We start from the raw sequence: 23592 nt of genomic DNA on the forward strand, positions 1-23592 counted from the left end.
GGCACATGAATACAGTATATAACATTCTATCATTTTGGATTGGTTTTGTTTACAGTACACATTCTAATTGCCAAATTAAGGGAACCTTTAATGATTAGACGACCGATAAAAGTTTAGTAAAGAACTCAGAAGGGAGCCACGTCTAGCAAGGTCAAGATTAGGTCTGTGATACCGTACCTTTTTAAGAATTTAGATGAGAAACTTTGTAAATGATGACATGGGGTTTTAAAAAAGCCCATTGAAACAAATCTAATTTGTTGTAAAACATCTTTTTATTGTTGAAGATTTAACCAAATACATTTTTTGTTTTGTATGGCATAGCTTAAGTTCATTTGTGACATAATTTTGTCCTTTATATGCTTTTAAACCCACATATTTCGGTTCAAAACAAATACAAGTCTACTGATGATAATTTCCACAACTTTATCACCACACACCAGCTTATTGGTGGAGAGACAGTTACGAAGCCAATTAGTACATATGGGGATGATTAGGAGGTCATGATGTATAGAGGCGAATGGGCAAATTTGGCCATTTGGGATTTTTAATGACCACAGAGAGTCAGGACCTCAGTTTAACGTCTCATCCGAATTCTTGTATTTTGCTTTTCAAAATGATCTATAGATACTGTTTCCTGGATTACATACTGTTTCTATACAGTACCAACATGCTCTGTAGAAGCCATATAAATGCTACTACCTTTTTATCACTACTCTGTTACAGTTCATTTAAAACTTAACAATACAGGCCAAGACGTCATGTATCTTCTAAGATGTTTTAGTATTAAGAGGCCTTTATAAACACTAAACAATGCAGAAATAAATTTGGTGAGAACTTGTGAGAGTCGTGAAAGGTTTTATTAAATCAGTAGTAAAATGCAATCCAAGAATGCAGTTATAAGTTAACATATTTTCTCCAGAAACAATCCTTTTTTCTACATTTAGGCTCATCATTAGTTGTGTGAATGAATTCAAAAATCTGTTTTAAATTATTATGTACAACAGTTTCGGTTGCCATGAGAATCATCGCCCTCCACCATTGGCTGCACCTCCTCCGCCTCCAGACTGATCCTGAGCTCCAGACATCATCAGGAAGAGAACAAGAGGGACGATGTACATCCACTGGTGATGAAAGAGAACAGAGAAAAACAAAAGGGTTTTAACATTTGTGTCCGTCAGTTTGAAAAGCATTTAAATGATGATCCGTCGTGTCAAAAATTGGTGCAGGGCAATAATAGGTGAATTTATTTAACAGACAGTTTTCCCAGGCAAACAATTTTCAGTTTCATCATTCCTCACTCTCTTTTGTTCAACCTCCACCACTTGCTGATTTGTAAAAATTATTTTCCACAGGAAAGGAGAAATGAGACTGAAAAAAAAAAACGGGTAAAAGTGAAGCAGGCAGAGTGGGTCATGAACGTGAGGTGGAGATGAGCTCTGTTCACCAGCTTGAGATTGTATCACCCAATAATATAACCCGTCAACCTGATTGCTGAAGGCATAAGGAATCTTTGAAACTATTAACATCCAGACACCTCTGATTTAATCATGACCCGGCAGGAAAATGACATAAAAAGGCACAGAGACAACTGAACATCAAGTTGAAAGAGGAAGAAATCAGAGGACTTGTGTGTGCGCGTACAGGCCCAAATACACACACACACGCACGCACGCACGCACGCACGCACGCACGCACGCACGCACGCACGAAAATACAATGAAAGCAGCTGGAGTGACAGAGTAACCAAGTTACTAAAATGGGATTTCAGTACTTGAAATGAATGATATCAGCTCTGCTCTCTGTCGCCCCCTGGTGGGGTTTGTGCTGAATTGGTGGCCATGAGGAACACTGCTCCTCCCAGAATCAAATACCACTGGAACACAGCACAGACCAGCACAAAGTCAACACAGACATAGCAGAGTCACAGCATGGTGGACACAGAAAAGCAGACCACAACACACACTGCTGCAAAATTAAGGAAGGAAGTTAAAACAGGGATGTTAGTCCTAGTAATATCATAGACTGTAGCAGTTCAGGACTGGACACTCTGGACAGGATAAACCAATAACATGGAGAAAAGCAGAAAGAAAACAAACAGTTAGCACAAAATAAAACACCCCAAAACAAAGCGTGGTCAGCTTGGGAACGGCAATCCACCAATATAAAACAACTGATACAAAAATTCACAAGGCAAATAATAAATATATTAATACCAAAGAGACAGTAGCAAGAATAAAGGCCATTTGGAAAAATAGTTATTCCACAGAAGAAGGTAAAATGAAGGATGAGAGGGGATCTTTTCTAACTACATAGCTGGGAAAAATATCTCATTAATAATTAGTCTAACACAACAATTAAAATGAGTGAACTCATCAAAGCAAAAATAAAGAAATACTCACATATTTGGCAAAGAAGGATTTCTGCTCTTGTGGGTTTTTCCCTTTCTTTTCCATTTCCTGTTCCATCCTCTCAATGTAAGGCGCCGTTTCAGGTCTAAAGAAACAAACACATTTCCATACAAACTTTAAACAGATGCTGGCAAGTATCCAATACAAGGGCAGAGTGTTCACAAAAAGTGTTTCAAGTAGGAATTGCTCATGAAAGTTTTTTTCATTTAATTTAATGGACGAATACCTAAAAAAAGTTCCAGCATGAATGTAGCTGCTTGTGTGTGTTTGCCCACTTACACAGGTGCAGTGACTGGTGCCACAACACCTATTGTTGTGTTAAAGACTTCCAGGTCAACTTCATCTTCATCCTCTATCCCCCGACATGACCCAGGGATTGTCACTATGGAAACACCGATAACATATCCGCTGACGTCAGTGTGAAGAGTGATGACATCACTGAGATGGGACTCCACTAATGAGCACTTTGAAAGGAGGGAAGATAGGGACAATGTTTATAGCGGAAATATAAACTATTTTGCTAAAAAATAATAAACAACAGATATCAAAGTAAAAACGGTGTGAAGGTGCACAGCTAGCTACATATTAAAAAAATCAAAAAAACTAGTTTTTGGTGCAACAAACTGAATGTGAATGTGTATCCAATGGTAATGTATGGCAGGACGGAGAGTTAACTTACAGCTCTGACAAATGCAGTGAGGTGACCATCATGTTGTCTCTCTGACTGCCGATCTGCCTGCAGAGACACTCTAGGCACACGGATCCTATATAAACCATCAACTGCAGCCACGTCCTGGAAGACAGAAAGACGTCTATTCAACCCATTTCAGAATTAAATTAACATCTTCACGTTCCTACAAATGGGACGTATGTTCTCACCTTAAGTGTATTCCTATCTTTCTCTGAGAGTTGGTTTTGAGCGAGATACACGCTGCTCTCTCTTCCACCCCTGAACTGTATAGCACCACGAAGGCGAAATCTGGGGACATCGTCTAACAAACAGACCAGCAGTGATGATTTTACAACAAAATTAGATATTTAACTTATATGAATCTTAACAAGGATTGACTTATTACTCACCCACTTCAAAGGAGTGCTCAATTGGCACAGAAAATCCGCTGAAATCTGTGTCAATGCCATCTCCTGACTGACACGGACACAATATCACTTATTTAGCCATTGTGACAATTGCAAGTGCATTCTATCAGATTTGATAGCAACGCAGAAAGCTAACCACAAGCAAGCCCGTGTCAAATCCACATAATAGAAGTATAAGGTATTGCAAACATGCACCAACTCACCCTCCGACCATTATTGCATTCGCCAGATTCTGGCCATAATAACGTTATAGTTGAAAGGACGGTCAGGATAACAGACAAGTCTCTAATCGTCGCCATTTTGTCGCGACTCGCGAGCCTTGAGAGACTCCTTTAGCCGGAACTACAGTCTTTCAAAGCAAAAGTCCTAGAAACATAAACGTTGTTGCTTAATTAAACAATTTCTCTAGAGTATCCCTTTTCTCGCTCTTATTCTAGAGTCTAGATATTCTCAATATTTTCATTTAATTTCTCCAAATCTTTGAGTTTTTATTACTGTGTATTTCAGTAGACAATACAGTAGATACGTAGATAACGTAACGTTAGACTTTACAATAGAGGTCTTCAGCTCTTCAGATATGTTATGTTTAGTCAAACCAATATTTTGTTTTATTTTCTCAACAATCGTACTATCAACCAAAGAATATTATTAAAATATATACATAAAATAATATTTATTATTGTGCCGAAGTGAGAGTCTGAAAATGTGATTCGTTCAACACTAGAGGCGCCACTGAGCATGTAACACGGTTACATTGAAGAGCTGCTAAAATCTCTCGCTCTATCGCCGGGCACGGTGGCGTGTGCCTGTAATCCAAGCTACTGGGAGGCTGAGGCTGGCGGACCGCTTGAGCTCAGGGGTTCTGGGCTGCTGTGGACTATGCCGATCGGGTGTCCGCACTAAGTTCGGTATCGATATGGTGCTCCTGGGGGAGCTCGGGACTACCAGGTCGTCTAAGGAGGGGTGAACCGGCCCAGGTCGGAAACGGAGCAGGTCAAAGCCCCCGTGTCGATCAGTAGTGGGATCGCGCCTGTGAATAGACACTGTAGTGCAGCCTGAGCGATATAGCGGGACTCAGTCTTTTGTGGTTTGCATTACATTCTAATTTTTAAGATGGATTTACTTATTATATTCGATTTTTTACCTTATTGATTTAAGCAACGACTTAATGTGGTGCATTATACAAGATCCTATGTGTTCAAAATACATTAACGTGATTTAAAAAAATAAAATAACCTAAAATTGGTCTATTTAAACAACATTAAAATCGTTTGAAAATAAGTAATGCACTGCCCCCCACTGTTTTAACATTGAAATGACACCTGCATTTTATGCAACACGAATCCCGACCAGCTGGAGCCGCTGTTCACATCTTTGTTGACATTTTATCAAATAACCCACATAGCGTTTCCAAACTCAGTGGCTCAAATTTCGTCAAACAGAGGTATTTTGAGATGTGTTACAGGTAAGTAACTCTTGATACATTTGGAAGTCACACAGTCACAAAAAATGGATGCAATGGCAAGACATGAACGCTAGAGAGTGGTTAAGTAACGCATGCTAGCACACCTACAGTAGCCTAACAGTTAACTCCCATTTGCTATTTGAGGAAGTCATGCTATGCCTTTCTTTCGGCTTTGTGTATGCTAACGTTTTGTCTATAATGTAAACGTTTTACTGTCACAAGTGTAGGCTACACTTCCATAGAAAAGTTGAGTGAGATGTTTTCTTTACCTTATAAGAATTATACTACTTTATTGTCTGACATAAGTTTTTTAGACAAAAATATAATTGTGCAAACATATTTGTTTCTTTATCACAAAATAACTATTTTAATAACTATAACTTTATTTAATAAAAATGTTTTTGAAATAGATGACTGAATGATAAAGAAAAGCAGCCTATAAGAGTCCAGCATAGTCCTTTAAAGGGATACTCCACCCAAAAATGAAAATTCTGTCATCATTTTCTCACCCTCAAGTTGCTTCAAACCTGTATAAATCTCTTTGTTCTGGTGAACACAAACAAAGATATTTGGAAAAATGTGAACAACTGACATTTCTGGAACATCATTGACACCACCATAGGAGAAAAAATTATTGTATCATTTTCTGTTCTGTTGAACACAAAATTAGATGTTTTGACGAATTTAGGAAAGCAAACTGTTCTAGGGCATCTTTGACTACCACTTTCATTTTTCCTACTATGGTAGTTATGATAGTTGCTAACAATCTTCCAAATATCTTTCTTTGTGTTCAACACAGGTTTGGAACAATTTGGGGGGATTCATTTGTGACAGAATGTTCATTTTTGGATGGAGTATCTCTTTAATCCTATTAAACAAGCATGGTGATAAAAAACTGGCTGATAAAATGTCAAGAGTATATTTCAGCAAATTTTTAATTTGAAAATATACTTTTGTCACGGCAAAATCTCGATTTGTTACTCCGTAGTTTACTGTTATTCCAAAATGAGACAAAAATATTGTAAATGACCTTTTTCAACGGTATAGTGTATGTTTTCTAGTTCTTCAAGAGAGTTCAAAAATATGTCTACACAAATATTTTCCTCCCAACAACTTGGTAATTATCCAAATAACCGTCCTTGTAAGAAATTTAATTAACTGTCAATATGATAATAACTGCATAAAACATTTGCAGGATGAACGCTTATTGGCACAGGTTGATCAATGCTTAGATCGATTACAATATGTGTCCCACGATTACTTCTTGCTCTATTTCTATTGTTCTGTAAAGCAAAGTCGATGTTTGTCTTTACACAATTCCCCTCAAATCAATACTGCATCTAGGGACCCACAAACTACCATTAAGAACCATGGCAAGACACAAACACACACACACACACGTTCCATTACATTAATCAGATGACACTGGAGTAAGTGATATGGCGTGGAGTATTGGCATTACCCTAACTAAACACGTCTCTCTGATAGCCTGTTTGATTAATAGACCATTTCAGCAGGAGAGCTAAGGTTCTCCATGAACTCTCATGTGATTTCCAAGGCATTCTTACTTTGAAACTAATATCTATTCCATCCAGCCTTTGCTCTCTGTCAGCACAGCATCAGACAATAGTGTGGGAAAACACGCCTTCATAACTATAATTAGCCATCTCACTATCATAAAGGCATGTGTGTCATAAGACTCATGCTTTGACATTTTAATGTAAAGGAGCATTACGTCTTACGGTATATGTTTCATTATGGAGCAGTCTTAGTTGTTCATAGTCTGTTGAGGAGCATCTATTTGATGCATGCTTTATCTCTTTACCAAGCCCATATTTAAGCTGTAATTTAATCAAATAGATTAAAATAGCACTTTGGACCAGTTGGTGTCTTGTTACATTGCTGTTGTTTTCTAAAAAAAAAGAGAAAAACATGAAGCAAAACCAACTAGTAGAAATACTGAGGTTTAGGTTGAGACAAAGCGTTGAGCACGTGTATATTAAATACAATTATTTAAATTCATGTCAATGAGGGGTCCTCCAAAATTCTGCCAAGGCATGTTTAAAATTTAGTGCTTTTCATGGTGCACTTTGTTCAAACCTGCTTAACAGAAATATTGTTGTACTAATATTCAAACTCCACGAGGTCCTTGCCGAGGAGTTTCATATTTAAATGTGTCTTAAAGTTCCAGTTTATAAAATTTAGCGGCATCTAGCGGTGAGGTTGCGAATTGCAACCAACAGCTCACTCCACCCCTGCTTTTGAAGCACTATGGCGGCTGACACAGGACTAGGATGTTGTCATTTTTTTTCCGCTTCTTTGCTGAAGGAGATAACGTATTTACGACATGCGCTCTGTAGAGCAGTTTTTTCTGTTTAGGGCTACTGTAGAAACAACATTGCGAATTCCATGTAAGGGGACCCGCGGTGTATGTAGATAGAAATTAGGGCTGCACGATAATTTATCGCGATACCACTAAATCCTATTGAAATCAAGCTGGCTGCGATATGCAATGTGTTGATATTTTTTTTAATGCGTAGCTTGTCCGTGAAGCACGTCTCTGGGATCAGTAGGAAATGCTGCTCGATCTAAAAGCAGTGCGAGTTTGAGTCGCTTATAATGTGCATTTGAAAAAGCAACACCCGTCAAACATGATCATTATAAATATACTTTATTATCATAAAATACCTGATGAGGCTTGAGTAACAGTGATAAATAGATGTCCATAGGCATTTCCTAGATTCTAGAATGTATTATGGTCTTCTTCTGCAGTGCGTATTTGGAGTTTCCGCACGAGAGCGCCCTCTGGCTTTCGGATGCAGCAGCCTTTTCCCGTACTTCACTCAAAAGCTATGCATAAATCACGTGATATTTATCGTCGGTTTATCGCGACAGCCCTAATAGAAATAGCTCATTCTAAGGTAATAAAAACATAACGCTTCATTATATAAGGTCCCCTGAACGCATTATTTATATTATATTGCATTTCTGTACTCCAAAAAATGACACACAGAACTTTTAACATGTCTGTAAACTCACAGAAAAGAACTCGAATATTGATGAAAGTGAATTAATCAATCAATAAAATTATTTGCTGAGGTGTATGTAGATAGTGTGTCATTTGTTTGGAGTTCTTTGAGGTCTAGTTAATGGAAATAGAAGTGTATATATAGCTTCTAGTGTGTGTGTGTGTGTGTGTGTGTGTGTGTGTGTGTGTGTGTGTGTGTGTGTGTACTTGTGGAGTGTATGCAAGTCCCTTATTGCTCTCGTTTGTTTCTTGCTCTCTTTGATACCTGCCTCTCAAGTTGCACTTGCTAAATATAGCAGAGTCCTCTCCTTCCCAAATTAAAGTTGATTCAGAAGGTTTATTGGAGTTTCAAGATTCATTAAGTATTGCTAAACTGCAGTTTTGGAAGAGTGAAAGTAAAACTAAACATACTTCTCATGATCAGTATTGAGAATGCAAGTACCGGCCTAATTAATGTGTTCTGTGTCATCACATGTTCTCTTAAATAAAAGGGGTGGTTAGAGAATTGAGCTATGGGGTCAGCGTTCAGCTCTCAGATGTACTTCTGACATCCCTGACAGCGTTCTATCAGACTCATTTCAGCAACTGAAATTGTGAGCCTAACTAGCAATGGGCAAATGTTGTTTTGGATGCCTGTGTCTAGGATGCTAGTGGTTTCCTAACTATCTTAACCAGCAAAAAATCTGTATATCAGTATGGCCTATTTGTCAGATTGATATTTGTTCATTGGTGATCACAGGTGCCAGACAGATTCAACCTTATATTGTGTTTTCAAACAACCTTTTGCCATTTCCACAGAGGGGTAAAAGTTATATCGAGCATATAAAAAATCATGAAACATTTTCAGGGTTAATAAAGATGACAATTTAAAAAAAATGTAGTAGTGGTATTCATTTTTTTTCATTTTTGGGTGAACTGGCCCTTTAAGAAGATAAACAGTTAACATTTGGCCTTCGTTACAATGTCTATCCTGGTTTCACTCTGGTCTCTTTCTTTATTCTGGTCTTCTTACTACAGACAAATTGGATTCCCATAGGATCTCAAGTGACACTTGTTGTGTGACTCTCCCTCCCTGCATCGTTTTTTCTCCTCGCCCGGCCTCCTCAATGTTTCTTAAGGATGGTGGGGACAAGCTTGCCAAGGGAGGAGTAAATAAAAAGGGATGACAGATTTGTAAAGTATAGTAGAAAGAAAAGTGAGAGTGACCGACATATGACAAACCATCATGCCTGAACCAAAGAAGCCAGGTAAGCCTTTCATTTACGATTCAGCATTTATAACAACAGCAATTTATCTTCATCATCACTGTTTTTATTGAATTAACATTACACTTATAGAAATCATGCCCTTTTCCAGCTGTATTGAAAAGTTTCTGGCCCACACTTGTGTTTCCTCTGTAATCATATAGTTTACGTATATGCCAACAAGATGCGTTCATGATCAATTTCATTTACTGGTCAGTCAAGAATTGAATCACATCCTTTGTTGACTGAGAAAAACAGTTTCATGTGGTTAAGGTGTCTGAATCAATGGTCTGAATGTATAACTTATTGTAAGGAGATGGTTACACCATCTTAGCTCTGACAGGTGGTGAAAGATTAGTTTTATAGGTTGGGTTGGCAGCAACAGGAGTGAGATATCAGTTTTATGTTTTGGCAGCTAACAATGGATGTAAATGGGTCAATGTGACTAAACACAGGGGATACTTTTCACCCGGATATTAAAGTTTTATTTCTCGGTTATGTGTCAGTAAATATCAAGCAGTGATAGAAATATCTTTGCATTACACAACATTACATTTTTCTAAATTCAGTTACAAATAAACATTAATCTGAATACTCCAGGAATAGATCATAAAGCTACATGCATAGGTGGCAGATTAATTTGTGTTTGCCCTGCAGATATGTTTTCTAATAATGGCCTTTGTCTAAACATTCATTGGTTGACTTACCCTGCAGGTGAAATTCCGATTTTGAAAATGAATCTATTGATTATTTTTTAAACTCCTCTCAGTACAGTACAATTCAAAATCAATCCCATCAGTGTGACATTGAGATCTTTATATTATTACTGCTGCTAAGTTGGATAAGGATGACTGATGACCAAATAGACTAGACACTGGCCCTCTACATGAGCGGGATTGGGCACCCCGCACAGGGATTGGGCACAGAGGTTTTGTGTTCCTGCTGGAAGTCAGCATTATAATATCACAGCAGAATAGTAAGGAAAATGCATTTGATTCATTGGAATGCATCAGAAAGTAATATACAGTGATTGTGGCACTAAGCTGCTTAACTGTGGAAAACAGAGGATAATATTTGTAATTATTGTAAATGGAACTAGAAATTCCAGTTAACTGCAAATGGGAAAATGCAATAATTCTTACACAGGTCATGTTCAGGAATTTATGCTATTTATGCTCCATTTATGTAGGGTTTTTTTTCAATGGAGACATTCAAACTGGCCAAACTGATCTATGCAACAGTAGTAAGTCATAGGGACACACTTAGCATACGCTTAAGCAAGTTTTTTCCCCAGAATGACCTTTTAAAATCACGTGATCATGTCAGTATGTTTGCTATGTCTTGTGTGACCATTCCTTGCATGTCTTCAGTGTCTCTTATGATTCATTTTTTCCTTCTACTGTAACTTTGCCCCATTACCTCACATGTGGTGTATTAAAGGGTTATGGGCAGTCTGAGAGCATGACATCAGCAGTGTCAAATAACTTGGCCCTTAAGTAAGCTGTGACCTGCTACCCCTTTACCCCTTTGTCTCATTTAATTTCTTCTCATTTCATATGTTTTCCTCATTTATCCCACATTCACTCTTCAGGGACCACACATAAGAACCATCTTTTACTTCACTGATTCTTAAATTGTACACTCACATACCCAGTCCTTCCACCCCACACACAACCCTCTTTGCTGTGAATGAAAGCCTGTCAAGATAAAGTCTGTCTGGATCTCCTGGAACCATAGTTACTGTCGGGGAGCACGATTCTTTAATAAACAGCTTCCAGAATAGCCTTGCAACCTTGAGCAGTCTGTAGGGTGTGAACTTTTACAAATGGACATGTTGACAGTGGTCATGTGTTTGGAGACGGGTGTGCCCCTGCATGTTGCTCTGTGATAATAGACACTTTGTAATAATAGTACTATAATAGTGAAGTAGGACTGCACAGACGTGATCTGAGATCATTTCCAGGTTTAAGCATGGCAGTTGAATGACTGGCTTGTGACAGGTCAGGTCACAATTCTGGCATCATTTACGTCCTTCCAAGTCTGTTTGATTGTTTTTGTTCTGCAGAACACAAAAGCAGATATTTTGAAGAATGTAGGTAACCAAACAACATTGGCCCCCATTGACTTGACAACTGAGACTTTTCTAAAAATATCTTCTTTTGCATCTCACTGAAGAAAGAGTCATATACAGGGTTTGAATGACATGAGGGTGAATAAATGATGACAAATTTTTTTGGGTGCATGAACTATCCCTTCGTGCCCTGTAACCCATTATAATAAAACAACCAGAGTATTAAGAAATAGTCAACTTTTTTGTCAAATTTTTAATCTAATTTGCATCTTCATACATCCCCATGGAGTTTTTGTCTGAATAATCCAACAAATTCCTTCAGAGTATATCTAAGTAAATCCACCCACACATACACACAATGACAGGGATGACTGGGTGTCTTGGCATTCAATGTCTTATTTCTTACTGTGCTAGCACAGCCTGACCTTATACCATCATCATCACAATGCTCTCCTTGGCATGTGTCTTATTCATGATGGATCGCACACAGATGTATGAGCACACACTTTTAAAGGTTCAGGAATATGTCCTCCAACATAACCGTAATGGGATATGTGTTGCATGACCTAATATCGTACTATGCGTACTATGACGGTATTCATAACTGCTATTGAATATTCCATACACCAGCACTGCTCAGTTCTGCTCCTGGAGATCGTAAATCATGAAATATTCAAGAACCTAATGTCCTTGATTAGCTGGTTCAGGAGTGTTTCATTAAACTCTGCAGGAAGGTAGATATCCAGGAGCAGGATTGAGCACCCCTGCTCTGGACCGTGATCCTGTTTAATGAAGACAAGACCAGAACAATTACAACCACTGTGCCAATTTGTATCTGTTTATCTCTGTTAAATCCTCTTCATTTGCATCATAGCGTGACATCTCCTGAGAGAGAGAGAGAGAGAGAGAGAGAGAGAGAGAGAGAGAGAGAGAGAGAGAGAGAGAGAGAGAGAGAGAGAGAGAGAGAGAGAGAGAGAGAAGGAGAGAGATGAGAGAGAGAAAGGAGAGAGAGAGAGAGAGAGAGAGAGAGAGAGAGAGAGAGAGAGAGAGAGAGAGAGAGAGAGATTACTGTCAGAGGCTGTTATTCATTTCAACATCACATAAACTACAGTGTTTGTCATTGTATAACGATAGCCTGTCTTTAGTTCATAAAAACTGGCGAGACTAATTTATTATAAAATATATTACATGTTACTTGAATCATATTTTAAATTATAATAAAGTATTTATTCTGTTTATATGTGAGAACCTGAAGAAGACTGATTTTTTCTGTTAAAATGTCTTCTTAAGTTGAACCCTGTGACACTATCAAAATACATCATCGTTGTCAATAGCATGAGTCTGGGGCTGGGGCTATCTGTTTGGTAAACCAATCAAAGATGAGGGAGAGGAAAACCGGTATTTTTTTGGTCATCTTAGACAGTTTTGCACATATAATAGTATAGCTGAAGTTATATTCAGTCTAACTTTAAATCTTTAATAGCTTTATATAGATTATACTGTAATTACATACATAATGATGCATAGCAACAAGTTTATTTTTATTCTCTGGCTACATAAGCCATGACCAGATATTATAAACAGTCACCCTGCTAAACTAGTGTAAATCCCTCTTCCTGCACAGTCACCATTTTCTCGCATCCCAGTCTCCATGTTTGTCCTCAACCTCTCGTCTATCATTTAATATAAATATGCAGGAAGGAGATATTTACGATCTAACTCTATAACTCAAATCATCATGTCCGTCACCCACAGTGGGAGACTGATAGTTTATGCACCATCACACTGAAGTGTTTCTCCTCGCTGCCAAAAGAATCACTCTCTCAATCCTCATAAAAGAGGGAAACTTCATCATCTGCCGACGACCCTCCGTGCGCTTGTATCCACTCCAAATGTTTCTAATGCCAGTGGCACTTCATCACACTCCTGCTTGTAAAAATAGCTGCTTTCAATCTGGATCCCTGTTGAATGAGGCCTGAGAAAAAAAACATATTTTTTGCTGGGATAATTTTAGAAACATGAACATTTCATGCATTTCATTCCCGTTCCTTTAAAATGCTCTTATTCTCAAATTGTAGCTATTTTAATTTATTTTATTTATTGGACATCAGGGTTGAAGTCAAGATCAGATCCTCCAAGACCCAGATCAATACAAGACCACCAAAGACTCACACGACAATACTAGACCGTAGACCCCTTAAAGTCCAGACTCAGACCAACACTAGACCTCTCAAGGCCCATATCCTGATTCTTGATGTTCAAAGAATTGTCTGTCCATATTAATGAACTGAAAGTTATTGGAGCCTTTATTAACTCAACTAGTTTTGAGTTCAGTTGCTACTGTAAGGAGCCATGAATTTGTTATAAGTTCACTGTAATGGTAAAGACACTTGTTATTCTTGTAATTAACACTTTTAGATTGTGACCAATGCAGAACAAATTTAAGCCTTAAGACCAAGACCCCATAGACGTTTTAAATAGGGCTGCAACAACGAATTTCATTATCGATTATTTGGTCTGTGACGTCACTTGCGAGCTGCGCAGTTATAAATCAAGCGCATCTTCTTCCCTTTAAAATGACCGTTTTAGATGTGTCTCTCCGTGCAGCATGAGCTGCGCAGTTTTAAAGTCAGACGTGTCTCTCCGTGGATGCATCTCTTCGTGCAGCGCGAGATGAGCAGTTTTAAAGTCAGACGTGTTTTGCATGCATCTCTTCAAGCTGCGCAGTTTTAAAGTTTAAAGGGGAGAGGCGTTTTAAATGACAAAATTAAAGATTATATTAGTAAAACACAATTTGTGGCGTTTGCAATTTGCAAAGTACATATTAGGCTAAATACCCTGATTTGGTGGTTTATTTAGTTCAGAGGTGGGAAGTAAGGTGAGTACTGTACTTAAGTATTACATTTTCTGTTTACTTTTTATTGTACTTCACTACATTTGAATGACAAATATTTCACTTTTCATGGCACAAAAAAAATATTTCCTTGGCTGACCCTCCCCTCGCTCCCACCTTTGGGAAAGACTATTGTCTGTTGCTTCTAATATGACACACCTGAATCAACTCACCAGGTGTGTTAATTATGGAGATATTCACAACATTTTAGGAGAAGGCTAATGAGTTCAGTTGTGTATACTTTTCCCATATCTGATTTACTTATAAGCAAAAGATGTAATTACATTTTATCCGATTAATCAAAAAAATAATCGTCCAACTAATCGATTATCAAAATAATCTCTAGTTGCAGCCCTAGTTTTAAATATTATTTATTTTATTTGTATTGTTTATTTATATTCAGTGAAAAATTGTTACACACATTGCAAAATGGATTTTTACATATTAAAAGGCCTTTTTGGATTGGGTTGGCAGTACTGTATGCTACACTTTCGAGTGGCAGAGATCACAGTTTTCATGTGTTAGTCACACCTCAAACACATCACAGGCTGATTGTAAACACTCCAAGCGTCTTTTCAGATTCTGTTTGTATAACACTGCAGTGACAAGTCGAAAATCATCATCAAGACCGTATATAGTATAGGGTGCTATGAGAAGAAAATTTGTCAACATTAATGCGGAGCAAGATGGATTGACATGTTTACTTAAGACACACAAAGTGAAAGCTTCAGGGTCCCTGCTCCCAGTTATCACATCCAAAGATGTCTGGAAAACTTGACACCATTAAAGCGATGGTTTGGCCAAAAATAAAAATTCTGTCATCATTTACTCATCTCGATGGCATTCAAAACCTGTAGAACACAAAAGAAGATATTTTAAGAACGTTGGTAACCAAACAACATTGGCCCCCATTGACTTCCATTGTATGTACACAAGACCGCTGAAACATTTTTCAAAATATTTTCTTTTGTGTTCTGCAGAGGACAGTTATACAGGTTTTGAATGTCACAAGGGTGAATAAATGATGCAAAATGTTTTTTTTGGTTAAACTACCCCTTTAACTACATTGCGGATGTCAACAAACAGGAGGAAGAGTTTTTCCTTTAAAACTGTAGATATCAAGTGTGATGGTTTCTAAGGCCCGACAGTCTGTTCTTATCACACCTTAACCATTAAATTATCTTTGATTGCATCTGTATTTCAACTGTGCTGAAATCTTATGGCTTAAAGATGGCATTTTCCTATTGCGATACAGTCACCGCCACTGCAGGAGCAGATACAGACAGTAGTGAAGTAAATGTTTCAAGAGATTAACTCAGTGAACATTCCACAGAGGTTTCCTAACAGAACAGAGAGAGCGAGAGTGTTTTGTCAGCAAAGCAGAGAGATGCGCTGAAGGTTTATGTAACTAAAGTGAGCAAATTCAGAGTGCAGCCACATATGAGTTTAAAGTGCTGATGCTGGAATTTCTTCCTGTTCTCAATTTCAGTGCAGTGTGTGGATGTTTCACTGGGTTTCAGAATAGCAGTGTGATCCATTAGCCTGGCGCAAGGCGAAACAGTAATGGTTATTATGCTTTAATGTTTAGATGCTTCCATATTTGTATCCCTCCGAAACGAAGAGGAAAGAAAACAGACAGTCTCTCCAGTCTGTTTATAGATTTATGTGTGAAGATGGGGTGTTATGCAGTCACTGAGGAGGCAAAGGAGAGGAGAGGGATTAAGACCAACTCGTTTACACTTCTCTCATGTGATGTTCATGAAACATACACTTAGATACCCGAATCTTCTCTGTGCTAATTTAACATGGCCACATTTAATTTGGTGTCCTCTTGGATACCTCTCTTTGGCTGTGTTCTGGCTCGCCTTATTCAGAAGGAATTATAAAAAAATTGTAAGAAATTAATTTAGTTGAAGGGATAGTTCATGCAAAAATATGTCATCATTAAAACCTGACTCTTTCTTCTGTGGAACACGAAAGAAGATATTTTGAGAGATGTCTCAGTGGTTTTGTGTCAGTGTGGCAGTAGTTGTTCACCATTCATCAAAAAAAATTGTCCTACAGGAGAAAGAAAGTCATTCATGTTTGAAATGACAAGAGGGCGAGGTGAGTAAATGATGCAAGAATTTTCATTTTTGGGTGAACTATCCCATAAGTCTACATCTATGTGCATTAGCTGTTTTGCGAAGGCAGTACGTTTTAAATGGTTACATTAGCCTCCACTCACACTTTTAGAAGGTGTGTGTGTGTGAGTGTATGTTAAGTTTTAGCACCTTGATTGTGTGTATCAGTGATCATAACCAAGACTTGAATGACAGAGGCAGTGCTGACGAATGGTAACCAAAGAACCCACCAAGGGTGGAGTGACATAGTAAAAGCCTTTACAGAATTTATGTAAAAATTCATAAAAATGTGTCTGCCTCTGTAGAACATAACCAGGGGCCAGCTGCATAAACCTACTGCTAAGTTACAACTGTGTCTTAACAACTTGTCTCACTGACTAGCAATTTCATTTAGACCAACTGACTGACTGACTTAAAGGGACAGTTCACCTTAAAATACAAATTCTGTCATCATTTACTCACACTCAAGTTGTTCCAAATCTGTATACATTTTTTAGTTCTGATGAACACAGAGAAAGATATTTGGAAGAATGCTTGTAACCGAACAGTTCTTGGCCACCATTGACTACCATAGTAGGAAAAATGACAATGGTAGTCAATAGTGCCCCTGAACTGTTTGCCTTCGTACATTGTTAAAATATCTTATTTTTTGTTTAATAGAACAAAGAAATTTACTAAGCAACTATGGTAGTACCCTGTGACTAATACCAGCATATTCTTGGATGTTTATCCCTAAAATGGTGCCTAAAAACAAGTAGCCTAGTTAACCAGCCATTTGCCTGACCTTTATCAGCTGCATTTTGCTGGTCCATAAGCTTAAAGGAGTATATACCAAAGTGGAGAGGCGTGGACATTTTTTGCAAGGCTGGGAGGCCAGACAAATAAAATAGATTAATAGATGTTTACTCAAGTGTGTGAATTAGATTTGTTTCCATAGCAACAGCAAGCTACATGCACACATTACAGTGCTAGCAGTAGATTTAGGATATATGTCTTATTTTAATATTATAACTAAACTCTATTAAGTGAATTAACGCTGCCAGACCTGTTCCTCACGAGTCCATAATATCATCTCAGAGCACTTGTGTATTTTACAGTAATTATCCAAGTTGTTACATGTTCTTGTTCGTGTTAAAAAGTGACCTACAACTCTCTGGTGACCCGTGTCCTTTTTTGGATGGACATCTCAGCCCAGGGTCTTAGATCCTGAGGCAGGAGAAGCATTTATAACTCGCTGGATCTTACTCCTCTGAGACAAGGAGATATACCAGAAGTGCCTGAGAACCATTAACATATTGCGCTCTGAAAGACAAACCTAATCAAAAATAGACGTGTCGGGACGTGGGTATGCCGGCAGAGACCAGAACCTGAGGGCGGGCACGCAATCTGACCCTGGGGGCCAAGGCCAAGTGTGGTGTCTTATATCCTAATGTTAAAGAGTAAAGGGGCGACCCATCCCTCAGGTCCTTAGGAGTCAATCTGGGGCCAAGGTTGTGTCTTGAGGAGAGAGAGAGAGAGAGAGAGAGAGAGAGAGAGAGAGAGAGAGAGAGAGACATGGATGGTGAGGTTGCAGGAGGAGGCTGGCAGTATGCAGCAAAGCTGTTCACACCTAATGTTGACCAAAGGATAGAGGAGATTCTCAAATGCCCTGTTTGTAAAACATATCAGCACTTTAAAAGACAGTTCATGTGTTGGAAAATGAGTTTATAATGGGGTCCACCCCTACGACTAGTCACTTGAAAAGCTTTAAAGCGAATGGAATTTTGTTTCGTTATGGTTTATAGATTTAATGTTTTAACTAGCTTATGCTAGCAAATATGAGCATACTGATTCAGATTGTATGTATGTTGTGTTTAGTTGCCTGTATGTTCATGATGGTTGCAATTAGATAGACTCTGACTAAATGTATTAGTGTTTTAGTATAGATATTTAAAAATCGCAGGACTGTTTTGTTTCTAAACTGTTATGACTTCTTTGAATACTAACTTTACATTTAATTTTTTCAGCTGCTAAGGCAGAGAAGCAGGAGGCTCCCCCTGCTGGTGAGTACCTGCAACTGTGATCTCTTCAATCTTAAAGGGGTCATATGGCGCGAATACATGTTTGTATGTGTCTTTGATGTGTTAATAGTTGCCCATGCATGTATTAGACACGTAAAATTGCAAAAATTAAAGTGTTGGAACAAAAGATGCATTCTATCTAAAAGCGAATGCTCACCCAGACCTGCCTGAAACGCCTCGTGTAACCACACCCCCACAAATCTACGTCAGTTCGTGGTATGAGTTGACTAAGACCGCCCAAATGTTTACGCAAGTAAGGTGGGCGTACCTGTCAGTACAATTGGTTTGGAACCTGTTGTTCCAAATATGGTAAGAAGCGTAAAAAATCTGCACGTTCCAGAGAGGCGGGGCAAAGAGGAGATACAAACATGCACGGTATGTGGAAAATACAGCGTTTTTGAACCTTAAATCGTGTATATACATTACATTACATCTTAAACAAATGATAATATTCATTTTAGCCGTGTCATATGACCCCTTTAATACACCTCCAGTACACTCAGTATTAACCGTTAAGATTTTACTCCTTTTTCCGAAGCAGGCAGACTCACTCTCTGTATCTCTTCTTTTACAGATAAGCCTGCAGAAGGTGAGTCACCTGAATATTCTCCTGCCTTTAGTCTTAATTCAGTCTGTCAGGGGTACAAGAGGTTGCATTGCTTCTATGAGTTTGTATGTGTGTGCATTAGGTTAACATCAAGTCAGTTATTATATATATTGCAAATTCAACCTACTTGTTCCAAACCTTAGACCTGAAATTTGCCCTTAATTATACATCAACATCACTCAGCAGCCACACCTGAACCAACTCGCAATTCTCTGTGAAGTGAACCGTTTAATAACAAACTAAATTCCCACAGTTCATATAATGCATTTAGTCAATCAACGTTAAAATGACTGAACATAAAGGCAAATGCATAAAGACGTACTCATATGGTTGACTGGTAATGTCTACATAATGCATATCTTCATAAAAAGAGCAAACTTAATTCACTGCTGCTGCGAGTACATTATGAAACCAGCAGGATATCTTCTTGTTGCTGTATTGTATGAATTACAAAATAAAACAACAGTAGATTTGCAATATTCATTAAAACATTTTTCTGTATTTACAGTTTTTTGTATATCACACAATTCAATCCTTACGCTATTTGTATGCGTTATGTTAAATATATTCAAAACTATATTCTTATCATTGTTTAAGCTGCAAGGTTTAGAGCTCATAACATTTAATTCAGTCATTTTTGCACTTAATGTGCACAGAATCTGATTATGATAATGCAACACAGTTGTTCTATAAGTGTACACCGTGTTGGAGTATGTGCACTGTAGAAGATATTGTTTTATGTTTTGGAGCAGTGCCAAAGCACTTGGTAGGATGGTATGATGAAATGAGAAGGTGAGTGCGAATGTGTGACTATAGGGCTCTTTTTAAAAATCTGTTTTGGATTTTTGTTTTAGTGTGCAATAGAAATATACTGTATAAATGAAGAGCGCAGAAACGGATAACTCGGTTTTTATTTATTTTTATAAATCATGATTTTTTTTATTGTGCATTCAAATAAAAATTAAGTTATCTGTTTTTGAAAAGTAACTTTTCAAACGTATACAGCTTAAAGTGGGCTTACACAGCTTTTTAGGCTAAATATTTTACAAAAACAATAGAGATACTGTGTAGAGATACTAGAAATATTTTTAGTTTGAAATTTAGTTATCTAAGCAGGCGTTTTCAGTTAGTTCGAGGGCCCCTTGGGGTCCCTAAATATACAAGAAGAAAACATACTGCAGACAGAATTTTATTTTATTTTATTTTAAATATTTAATGACATTTCAAACCAGTGCCTTTGGTCCAACATGACGGTTCAAGATAATGTTTGCATAACCATGTGCTGAAAACAATGTTTGAGTTTTTTTTTTCAGTTGTTTTCTTTTTCTTTTCTTTTCTCTTTAACAGTATAGTACAGGACGCCCAGACCAAGTGTCTACTTTGTAATTCAGTAGTTATGCTGTATGGTGTTGTATGTTGGTGTTTGTAACACGTCTCTCTTTATGTGCTGCTTTATCATTGTTTCTTGTCATTTAGCGGATGAGGGCCGTGATGGTAAGAGAAAGAAATCCTCCTAATGTCTCGCCATGTGTGCGTTTGCTTATTTGTCAATGTGCTAGTTGCGTCGTTGTGATTGTGCACATAAACAAACATCAGTCACTGTCTCTGTCGGTAGCCTATACAGTAGGTCTGTCACAGGGGTTCTGACTGGCTAAAATGAGACCAATAAACAAACGATTTATTGACTTAATTGAGTTTGCAGATCTTAACCGGTCAGGCTGGGAGACCAGCTGAAGTACAGCTTGGCTAGGCATCTTAAACCAGCTAAGATCAGCTTAAATCAACCAGGGTCAGCAAACCAGCTTAGTTTGGTTTAAGATGTACTGTTATTTGCATTCAAATAAAGAATTTGCTAAAACAAATTAGCAAATATTTACTTCAGGTGAAATAAGTTAGATATATACTTTAAATATAATGGTGGGTATATATCAATATATGTGTGCTGGCGTGCATAAACAAAAAGTTGTTTCAACCTCTGGCTACTTTTTACAAGATTTATTTTGCATGTTTTGTTAGATGTTTAAAAAAATCAATAGGTTTAAGTTTAGACTACTCCCCCTGACATGAATCTTTTACCATAACCGTCATTTTGATGTCTCAGACGCAACCTTGTTATATTTTTATACTCTTGGTGTGGTAGACCAGTCCTAAGAATCCAGGAATGTGTAGTATACTGATACTCTGAAGTGTGTCCTTCTGAATGTTTCACCGTTGGAAATGTCTGGATCTGACATTTAGCAACTTGAGTTTAGAACGCAGAGAGCTGGACACGAGCTTTAAGCATTTTCACAGTGCATATGTTTAGTGGCTGACATTGGTGTTAAGCTTCTGTTGGGTGTCTGTCTAATTTGGGTTAAGTGTATCTAGGTCATTTTTGTATTTGAACTATATACCCAGCTATATAATTGGGTTGTTGACCTTTTAAAGGGACACTTCAGCCAAGAAACAAAATTTCCCAATGTTTTACTCACCCTCAAGGCAGCCTAACTAAATATGACTTTCTTCTTCCAAGCGTCATCTGCCGGAAAAACAAGCCCCTGGTTTACGCGCAGTCTGGGATAACGGAAGTTAGACATTATCATCAATAGCGTTGTCAATATGGATATTTCTCTTAAACAAACGCATCAATTCATTTCAGAAGACCTTTATTAAGACCACAGAGCCGTGTCGAGCAGTTCTTTTATCGATGGATGCACTTTTTTGGAGTTTCAAAAAATTGTCCCCCATTCCCTTCAATTCTACCGCTTGGAAGAAAAAGGATAAGTGGTAGTATAACTCCCACTGCATATTCAGTCAGGATGCCTTGAGGGCGAGGAAAACATGGGGAAATTTTGTTTCTTGGCTGAAGTGTCCCTTTAAGAGTATTAAAATATGAATTTTGCTAAGCTTTTTTGAGTATTAGCCAAACTATGCATTGCACTGTGATTTTACTGTTCAGTATATCACATTAACCTGCATAAACATAAAACAGACAGCGAATGTGCTAGAACGTTCTTTCTCTGTTTTATGGAAATGCATGATGTCATCTGGCCCTGGTCCCACCACGGACAGTTTTTGCAGCAAAGGACTGTGCATTTAAAAAGTACACTTTTTATTTATATTGTCTATTTCATATTTACTTTACAATATTTTTTTCTTTAGAGCTGAAGGTGAGGGAAGGGAATGGAAAAATTGGTTTTAAATAATTACCCATCAAAGGCATCCATTTAACTTCAACGTAACCATGCAATAAAATACTATACGGTGAATAGCACTTTGTCGATGGTTTGCAGAAAAACCAATACGGTTAGGTTTTGATTTGTATGACTTTTTAATAAAGAAAATAACTTAATTAATGGCTATGCACTTCTTTTTATATGTTAGTATGTTTAGTGTTTATAAATGCCTCTTAATATTGTCAACCTTAGAAGATCCATGACGTCTTGGCCTGTATTATTAAGTTTTAATAGTTTGTCTTACTTTGTCTTTCTGTTTTTCTCTGATACAGAATTGCCTGAGGATGGTAAGACACACAAATCCTTTAGCATGTATTGTCAATGACATATACATGAAAAAAGTCCAAATATTTGTCATGCAAAAGGAAATTGTGTGAATGTCTTTCACATCCCAGTGCAACTGGAAAGGATGAAAGTGAATGCCACAAACTTTTGTTTCGTTGTTATCATGGGTTTATATCATGGAATAATATATGTCAAATACATAATTGATTCAAGTATCATGATGAATGCTTCATTTCTGTTCTTGTTGTCTGTGTATTTAGCCTGTCTTTAATTTCTATTCCTTTAAGCTGTCAGTAGTGCATCAGCTTACACTGTTTCTCTGACCCCATGTAGAACATGTCCCAGGAGAAGAGCCTGAGATGTCTCAAATAACTGGTCTGTTTGTGGAGAAACCTCAGAGTGCCACGGTACAAATAGGTGAGATTCTCAAACTCAACCCTCCTCAGATTCGCTGTTGTATTTAATCCAACACTTGGATGTAAACTGTATGTAAAAAAATCAAGAAACAAAAATTTAAGGTAAGGACAAAGTTCAAAGCTCTTCAAATCCACTCCTAGAGTATAGCTCCATTAATTCTGCGTAACAGTTCTCTTCTGGGAGCCATGAAGACCCATGGCCTAGTGAATAGGGAAGAGTTTTTTATTTGAACGACATACAGTATATTGATAAACATGTCTCTTCTTTGCACCCTTGACATTAGGGAAAGATATCACATTTGTGGCTAAGGTGGACTCCTCACAGATGCTAAGGAAGCCAGCCATGAAGTGGTTGAAGGGGAAATGGTTGGATTTAGGCAGCAAGGCAGGCAAACACATGCAGTTTAAAGAAACCTATGACAGGAACACCAAGGTGAGTGAAGGATTGTGTTTTTGGTTCTTGGAGATCCACTGGACATTTTGAGTAATGATCTGCACTTTCTATTTGACAGATATACACCTATACGATGGCCATTATTAAGGCTAAGGATGGCCATGCAGGAGGTTATCGTTGTGAGGTCACAGCCAAAGACAAGTGTGACAGCTGCACGTTTGATGTGACTGTTGAAGGTAACACATCACACAACAAGTTTTATAATGAAGTTTTATGGAATTGTAC

At 37.8% G+C, this 23592-nt stretch overlaps 2 protein-coding genes across 3 annotated transcripts in view; one reads left to right on the top strand and one right to left on the bottom strand.

Annotated features, from left to right (window-relative positions):
- Positions 1-299: 299 nt before the first annotated feature.
- On the bottom strand, positions 300-3844 carry emc10 (ER membrane protein complex subunit 10). Of its 2 annotated transcripts, XM_057346040.1 has the most exons (8): positions 3710-3844; positions 3489-3555; positions 3288-3400; positions 3088-3201; positions 2688-2872; positions 2400-2493; positions 1772-1873; positions 1008-1121 (listed from the first exon to the last, which is right to left on the bottom strand). In XM_057346040.1, exons 1-7 carry the CDS (start codon positions 3803-3805, stop codon positions 1787-1789), a joined length of 756 nt encoding a protein of 251 aa, XP_057202023.1. In that variant the 5' UTR covers positions 3806-3844; the 3' UTR covers positions 1008-1121; positions 1772-1786. The 2 variants fall into 2 exon arrangements, with proteins under 2 accessions (XP_057202022.1, XP_057202023.1); XM_057346039.1 differs by lacking the exon at positions 1772-1873 and having other exon boundaries at positions 300-1121.
- Positions 3845-9053: 5209 nt separating this feature from the next.
- Positions 9054-23592, top strand: part of mybpc2a (myosin binding protein Ca) — a 30211-nt gene continuing 15672 nt past the window's right edge. Inside the window, exons 1-8 of the mRNA XM_057346036.1 lie at positions 9054-9246; positions 18337-18372; positions 18965-18979; positions 20474-20491; positions 22485-22499; positions 22831-22914; positions 23198-23346; positions 23426-23543. Coding sequence (XP_057202019.1) covers positions 9225-9246; positions 18337-18372; positions 18965-18979; positions 20474-20491; positions 22485-22499; positions 22831-22914; positions 23198-23346; positions 23426-23543 — 457 coding nt within the window. The 5' untranslated portion in view covers positions 9054-9224. The remainder of the gene's footprint in view (positions 9247-18336; positions 18373-18964; positions 18980-20473; positions 20492-22484; positions 22500-22830; positions 22915-23197; positions 23347-23425; positions 23544-23592) is intronic.

The sequence above is a fragment of the Triplophysa rosa genome, linkage group LG11 (genome assembly GCF_024868665.1).
Source record: "Triplophysa rosa linkage group LG11, Trosa_1v2, whole genome shotgun sequence".
NCBI classification, from domain to species: domain Eukaryota; kingdom Metazoa; phylum Chordata; class Actinopteri; order Cypriniformes; family Nemacheilidae; genus Triplophysa; species Triplophysa rosa.